At 35.0% G+C, this 8,470-nt stretch overlaps 1 protein-coding gene across 4 annotated transcripts; it reads right to left on the reverse strand.

Moving 5' to 3' along the window:
• Positions 1 to 308: 308 nt before the first annotated feature.
• Positions 309 to 7,152, reverse strand: LOC144040628 (N-lysine methyltransferase KMT5A-A-like). Of its 4 annotated transcripts, XR_013289782.1 has the most exons (8): positions 7,127 to 7,152; positions 6,376 to 6,519; positions 6,122 to 6,284; positions 5,652 to 5,714; positions 4,521 to 4,574; positions 3,474 to 3,527; positions 2,449 to 2,514; positions 309 to 1,087 (listed from the first exon to the last, which is right to left on the reverse strand). XR_013289782.1 is itself a non-coding variant. In XM_077554993.1 (5 exons), exons 1-4 carry the CDS (start codon positions 6,491 to 6,493, stop codon positions 2,484 to 2,486), a joined length of 375 nt encoding a protein of 124 aa, XP_077411119.1. In that variant the 5' UTR covers positions 6,494 to 7,113; the 3' UTR covers positions 309 to 1,087; positions 2,449 to 2,483. The 4 variants fall into 4 exon arrangements, 1 of the variants encoding a protein (XP_077411119.1); XR_013289781.1 differs by lacking the exon at positions 7,127 to 7,152 and having other exon boundaries at positions 6,376 to 7,113; XR_013289783.1 differs by lacking the exon at positions 7,127 to 7,152 and having other exon boundaries at positions 4,521 to 4,612; positions 6,376 to 7,113.
• Between the last annotated feature and the right edge of the window lie 1,318 nt (positions 7,153 to 8,470).

Genomic DNA, 8,470 nt, shown 5'->3' on the forward strand with positions numbered 1-8,470 from the left:
ATAAGATGATGATATAGTATTGTGCTATGTAATACTGTGCTGTGAGTGGAATACATAAACATTATAAACAATAAACATATACTGTATTATGAATTGGATGTAACATGAGTTTTTCAACTGCTTGAAGGAAGTTTCAGTTAAGTCACTTGGGTAGGTTAACATAATATGCAACAATATGAACAATTGACATCTAAATAGTAGTGGCAGTCTTATGACTAGTTATGACTAGTACACTGACACACACACACACACACACACACACACACACACACACACACACACACACACACACACGCGGGTTTGCCTCTGTGTATTATGAGGACATTTTTTCCAAACCTGTTTAATTGTGTATTACGGGGACACCCCTTTCCGCTAATGCCAGAGAGATGGGACTTGCACCCCAAAAAATTTTTGGGGGTCGTCCAGGGAAATTTCACTTCAAAACTTGAAAAAACTCAACGCACAAAAAAAAGAAAAACCTGAAAAAACAGTAATTATGAGGACATAGATAATGAGCTAAATAAGCCACGCCCATGGCAAAAATGGTAATTATGAGGACCAACTCACATTACAAGGACAAAGTTTACACAACACACAGCAACCATGTCACTGAAGTGACTTGAAAGTTCTGGCATTCTGACGTTACACAAACTGAAATGACATTGATGTGTAATGACTTACCTGATATAAGGTCGCATTGTTGTGCATAACAATACTGTGAAATGCAAAGTCATACCTGATCCTTGAGCACCATGTTACAACTTTAGGACAGACTGAAACTGGTATGTTAATAAAACATGCTTCTTATGTGAACAGGTTATCTGGGTCAAGCACATCTTTGTAATGGATAAGTTAGACATGAAACCAGATGCAAAAGAGTCAGTGAACATTGAACATTTTATTCTTTAAAACATGACTACCTCTCATCTTAAAGATGAGCAGTTTTCTAATAGCTCATTACTGGAATACCTTCGGATTTCAGAATTTCTGAAACAGGTTCAATGTAGGAAGTGTCCGAAGTACTGTGAGAATCTGGAACATATTCCTCTGCTGATGAATCCTCACTTGAACTGGATACATCAGCAACCTAATTTTTTAAACAAAAACAATTATTACATACATACAGACATACATATACATATTGTCACTGTCCTGTGAAAAACACATCCACCATATTTTCCAGACTATAAAGCGCACCGTGATACAAGCCGTGCCGCCAAGAAGGATCGCTACCGGAGAGCAGCCCGCGACCTAAAAATGGAAACGTGTTTTTCACAGGACACCAATGATATCCATATATACAGTAGACGCACACATACATGTGCATATATACAGCGGCTCTAAAATTGACACCTGCCGGATGCGGGTTAAAGTTCCTTTTGGCGGGTGGTCATAAATATTTACTAGCTTTACTTCGCTGTTACTTAGTGATGTTACACTCGAAGTAGAAGCTTGAGACAAGTGTCGAGCGCTCCCGCCATTGATGGGCTAATGTGCTAAAGTTCATTTACCAAAGATAGGTGGTCTTCATCATCAAGCAGTTTTGCATTTTTTTTTTTTTTGCAATCAACGGGATATGTGCCAGATGCTGGAGCAAACTAGAAAAGCATTTAGAACCTAAAGTTTGTGCATATACTAAAGATTATTATAAATCTAGTCACCACATTTATTCGAAAGATGAGATGAAGCATTTAACAAGAGGGATAGTTAATATGCTTAATCTATGGCATTGCCCCTAAAACGGGTCTTGTGTGATACAGTCCTTCAGTTACAGTAGACGTTTTCTATTTTACCGAGTCAGACAGTCGTTAAGATTGAGACAATTGCTCAACATTTAGCTGCTTGCAACTAAAGACAGCGGTATAAACATGGGTCATAATTTATCCTCTTGACTAAATTATATTCATTCAATGAAAATGCCTGCACTATTAATCCTGGTTGCGTGAAACAAAGATCCATTGCAGATACAAATAACACACAAGATAAAATACCCATCATGCCAGTCCATTCTAGTGCAGCGAAAGGTCCAAAACATAAAGCACATTTATCCAAGCTTGATACAAGTGAATAAACTACCTGATGTTTACACTCCTGTTTTAAAAAAAAATAATAATAAATTATAGCGAGTTCACCTCTAAAATCCACCATAAATAAATTAATGGGAAAAAAAGATCACTACAGTGCATAATCTAAATCACCAAACTGCCAACAAATCTTCAATTTGAGATATTTTTAATGTTGACTTGTAGAAATTTTAGTCCCATACAAGCGTATTGTTGGATACAGTATTTTTAACGTCTTGGCAATACACATTGCATAAACAATTGTTGTGATTATATTTGTTAGTTATATAGTTTAGCCCTAGCATCTACTCTACACTCTTCACTCCTAACGTCTTGCTTCTGAAAACTGATTTCAACATCAATATTCAAAAATAAATCTCGTCACCTGGTCAACTTTGTCTGTGACAGCTATGTCTTCAGCTATGTCTTCAGGTTGTGCGTCAGTTCAAACCTGGTACACATGAAGAGAAAAATACATATAAAATTCAATTCTTACTAACACACAAGACTGTACCTGTGCATGTACACAGTTACAGTACATACAGAACAATGAATAGGTTAAAGTATTGTGAATGCAAACTCATTTTATTTGCCATTACAAAAATAAATAAATAAATCCTTCTGCACTACAGGTTTGTGTAAATTGGTGACGTCTATTTTTCACAATGAAACAAAAACAAGAAAATACACAGTCCTCAGAGAATCCATACCTGACCAGAGTATGAATTGTGAGGACTGTATGTGTAACTCCAAGCCCTGAAAACTTATTTTACACTCACAGTGTATAAATACAATGTCCTCAGTGTGTCAGTTATTCACAACTACGACATTGTGAGGACTATGTATCTGCGAGGGCTGCTCAGTATTGACAAAACATGCGACATGGGTGTTTTATACAATGATGGAGATTATTTAAGCATTTAACACATACCTAAAAAAAAAAGATCTATCCATATACATATATATACACATACATATAGATATATATACTGTATACATAGCGAGACGGACAGACAGACATAGCGAGATGGACAGAGCGAGACAGATAGATATAGAAAATAAAGATAGAGATAAAGATAAAGAGATCTTTATAATCCAAAGAAAGAAATGCATGTTAATGCGGAAAAATAAGCATGCTCATTGTGATCTAATCTTATCCTATTAAGTTATTTTTTGTTAGTAATGCCCCTCGATACGGTTCTCTCGTATGGCGATGCGCAATTCAGGTAGTCTCTGATTGGTCAAAGTCAGACTAAAGTATACAATACAATATTCATTTGTTGCATGTCTTTGCAATACAAATATTGCATGAGCCATTCGTGCGACAAGATATTTTTTTATATATTGTGCCAACGTCTTGCTTCTGAAAAATGTATTTCAACATCAACATTCAAAAACAAATCTAGTCACCTGGTCAACTTGGTCTGTGACAGCTATGTCTTCAGGTTGTGCGTCAGTTGAAACCTGGTACACAAAGAGAAAAATACATATAAAATTAAATTCTTAGTAACACGACTGTACCTGTGCATTTACACAGTTACAGTACATAAAGAACAATGAATAGGTTAAAGTATTGTGAATGCAAACACATTTTATTTGCCATTACAAAAATAAATAATCCGTCAGCACTAGTGGTTTGTGTAAATTGGTGACGTCTATTTTTCACAATGAAACAATTAATAGAAAATACTCAGTCCTCAGAGTGTCCATACCTGACCAGAGTATGAATTGTGAGGACTGTATCTGTAACTCCAAACCCCTGAAAACTTATTTTACATTCGCAGTGTATAAATACACTGTCCTCAGAGTGTCAGTTATTCACAACTACGACATTGTGAGGACTGTGTATCTGCGAGGGCTACACAGTATTGACATGCGACATGGGTGTTTTATACTGTGATGGAGATTAAACATTTAACACGGACCTAAAAAAAAAGATCTATACATATACTGAATACATAAATACTCTATATATACAGTATATATATATATATATATATATATATACACAGTATACATACAGTATATATATATATATATATACACACAAATATACATATATATATATATAGATAGAGAGACAATATATAGATATAGATAGATATATAGACATAAAGATAAAGATAGAGAGATCTTTATAATCCAAAGAAAGAAATATACGTTAATGCGGAAAAATAATCATGCTTATTGTGATCTAGTCTTATACATATAAGTTTGTTTTTTTTAGTAATGCCCCTCGATACGGTTCTCTTGTATGGTGATGCGCAATTAAGGTAGTCTCTGATTGGTCAAAGTCAGACTAAAGTATACAATACAATATTCATTTGTTGCATGTCTTTGCAACAGACATATTGCATGAGCCATTCGTGCGACAAGATCTTTTTTGTATATATTGTGCAACGTCTTGCTTCTGAAAAACGTATTTCAACATCAACATTCAAAAAGAAATCTAGTCACCTGGTCAACTTGGTCTGTGACAGCTATGTCTTCAGGTTGTGCGTCAGTTGAAACCTGGTACACAAAGAGAAAAATACATATAAAATTAAATTCTTAGTAACACGACTGTACCTGTGCATTTACACAGTTACAGTACATACAGATTAATGAATAGGTTAAAGTAATGTGAATGCAAACTCATTTTATTTGCCATTACAAAAATAAATAAATAAATCTGTCTGCACTACAGGTTTGTGTAAATTGGTGACATCTATTTTTCACAATGACACAAAAATAAGAAAATACACAGTCCTCAGAGTGTCCATACCTGACCAGAGTATGAATTGTGAGGACTGTATGTGTAACTGCAAGCCCTCAAAACGTATTTTAAACTCACAGTGTATAAATACACTGTCCTCAGAGTGTCAGTTATTCACAACTACGACATTGTGAGGACTGTGTATCTTGCGAGGGCTGCACAGTATTGACAAAACATGCGACATGGGTGTTTTATACAGTGATGGAGATTATTGTGACATTAAACATGGACCGAATATATATATCTTCATAATCTAATTAAAGAAATACACGTACGTGCGGAAAAATAATCATGCTCATTTTGATCTAGTTTTATTCAAATAAGGTTTTTTTTGTTAGTAATGCTCCTCGATACAATTCTCTTGTATGGCGATGCGCAATTAAGGTTGTCTCTGATTGGTCAAAATCAGACTCAAGTAGGGCCTGGCAATAAATCAAATTAATTGAATAAATTAAATTCAAATTGAATCGTTGAAAATTTGCTAAATCGTGAAATGTATTTTGTCTTCTGGATTATTAAAAACTGTTATAATGTTCTGTTACATCCAGATGTTATTGTGAGTTGTAATTTTGCACAAGTGGTGGCAGAATGCTGGATGGTTGGTTTAAAAGACTTTTTATTTAATTTTTTGGCCATATCGCTTAGCCTCAGACTAAAGTATACAAACAATCCAATATCCATTTGTTGCACGTCTTTGCAATGCACATATTGCATGAGCCATTCGTGCGCCAAGATATTTTCCACATATTGTGCAGCCCTAGTATCTCCACCCTCCACTAATGTCTTGCTTCTGAAAACTGATTTCAACAACATTCAAAAAGAAATCTAGTCACCTGGTCAACTTTGGCGCAGTCTGTGATAGCGGTGTCTTCATCAGGTTGTGCTTCAGTGGAAACCTGGGGTAGATGAATAGAAAAATACCAATACAATTAAATTCTTACTAAGACTAGACTGCTATACTGTAATTTCATGTAATCATGAATGTGCGACCAGTAATTCTAGTATGTCACATGTATGAAACAATATCCAAATGTCATGATAAGCAATCACGATATGATAATCAACATGATATTGTGAAGTTAGCGATACTCACGATAACTGTAAAAGTAAAATAAAAAAATAAGTCACAATATTGTAAAAAAAATGAAATAAAAACAAAAAAAATTATATTGAGAAAAGAATGTACTTTTGCTTTTGAGTTATAATTAATCTTTTATGTTTTGTCAAACCTTGCACGATTACCCCCCCCCCCCCCCCCCAAAAAAAAAAAAATTAAGTGTGACAACACACCATATAAACATACCATAGTGTTTTTCCATTGTAGTGAAATTCAAACATGAAAACCTTCTGGGCATCATGATACACTCTCAGCCTGTTTTCACGTTCCTGTTTGCTTATAACTTCTCCTCGATATTCAGTAGGAAAGACTCCCTTCTGAAAGGAGCAGGAACTGAACACTCCTCGACCTTACAAAGAAAAAGGGATACAACAGAAATATTTCATTATAACAGTAATGAAAACTAGGCCCATACTAAAGAATCTTTTACCAATACTCACCTTTGAATGAATTAATATATTTCATGGTGAAGCCATCCCTGTCTTTACCTAAGGATGAAAAATATGCTACCTCTTCTTTGGGTTTAACTTTTGCCCTCTGTGGCCTCATGACTGACATATCTCACTGAAGATAATGATCTAAAGCTATAGAAAAAAAATGAGTTTCAATCAGTTTGATAGGTAACTTGGTGCAGATGTTTTGAAGTTGACTTTCTGTGGACCATAATATCCTGTGCAGTGTGCAGTAAATGTGCCAACGAAAATAAAATACAGTGGATAGCACAGCTCTGCTAAATATTTGCATAAATTAAATGTAATGAACACTTTACAGACTTTACTGAAATATTTCTATTTAAAGAACAAATTTAAGTAAACACAAATGCAGCAATTTACCAATACTTCATTTATACTGTACTGGTAATACTAAACCATTGTATATTTTCACATCACAAACCAGCCTATCAAACCAGCCTGTTATTGCTTTCCTCTTAAAAATTTCAATTAGCATTTATCTTACACAACAGACGGTTAGCTCTGCTATGCTAACTGAGCTAACCGTTGCTAACAAAAGCGTAGCAATTCTAAATAATTAGCTGCAACCATCATAATCAACAGATGGTTAGGTATGCTAACGTTAGCTTAGCTGCACTTACACTGGACTTGCATTATAAATCATTTTCAGCAATGTACACAAGCGACCAACATTAAAATAAACAAGTTTCTGGAGGAAAAATTCGAGCTTCAAACCTACCTCATTAGCACAGCTACACTGCCATCACCTTTCGTGAAGTAATTAGAGCCGGGGGCGGTTCTCTATCGGGGCTGCTAGATGACGTCACTTCCGTACTCCGGGCAATATAATAAATCACATTTAAATCAACAAATTGGTTCAGTGTTGGATTATGAACTTTGTTGATAAGAGTGGCTATTGTTCTATGATTTACAGTGTCAATTAAAAAAAAAATAGATCACATTTAAAATTAACCCGAAAGGCTCATATACTAAATTAATTACCACAGACGAAAACAAAGGATATTATTGCTAGAATTATAGATAATTTTGTAATCGTTTAATGTGATTTCAGTTTGTTTTTTTAAAAAGTTATTATTATTTTTTTCATTAACAAAAATGTTTTTTTGCTTTAGTAAATAAAATAACCTTGCTGCTGTCACACAGTTGCTGTCCGAGGATGTTTTGGTACTATACTTTAGTAATGGATGCATGTGTTTTTTGGCAAAATTGTGAGCGAGCCCAGTAACTTGGCTTAGAAGCAACCCTGCAAATGAATGGTCACATGATGCTTTACTGTTGGCATGAAGCAGGACTGATGGTAGCGCTCACCTTTTCTTCTCCAGACAAGCATTTTTCCGGATGCCCCAAACAGTTGGAAAGGGGGTTAATCAGAGAAAATAACTTTAACTCTTTTTTCCTTATTTTGGTCTGTGTTTATGGAATCCCTTTTTCACTGGTCACACCAGGCCATCCTCCAAAAGTCTTACTCCCTCACCATGGGTGTAGATGGACTCATACCTGCTTACTGCCATTCCTGAGCAAGCTCTACACTGGTGGTGATGTCCTTATCCCCGCAGCTGAATCAACTTTGGGAGATAGTCCTGGCTTTTGCTGGATTTTCTTGGGTGCCCTGAAGCCTTCTTCACTTAAAGTTTGTAAGGTCACTAAAGGAAATTACTTTAATTTTCATGGCAAATAGGGACTTTGCAATTCATCTAATCACTATAACATTCTGGAGTACATGTACATGCAAATTGCCATCATAAAAAAACAATAATAAGTCAGCACTGCAGATTCTTAGAAAATCAATGTCATTCTCAAAACATTTGGCCACTGGTGTACAGAAAGATGTTATACTGTAAAGGCAGGGTGGGATGTTAAATGATGAATTAATGTACGGCACTGACAGTTTCTCTGTCTCTGCTGTTAACCATTGTACATTTTTAAATAAACAACCACTGAAAGAATTAAATACTGAAATATATAATTAAATATCATAGGGTATTTCATTATTTAATTATTTACTTAGGAATTGGTGGCTGCAAAAAAAAAAAAAAAAAAAGGTTCTGTGTCTACAGACAAA

This window comes from Vanacampus margaritifer, chromosome 20 (genome assembly GCF_051991255.1).
Source record: "Vanacampus margaritifer isolate UIUO_Vmar chromosome 20, RoL_Vmar_1.0, whole genome shotgun sequence".
NCBI lineage: Eukaryota > Metazoa > Chordata > Actinopteri > Syngnathiformes > Syngnathidae > Vanacampus > Vanacampus margaritifer.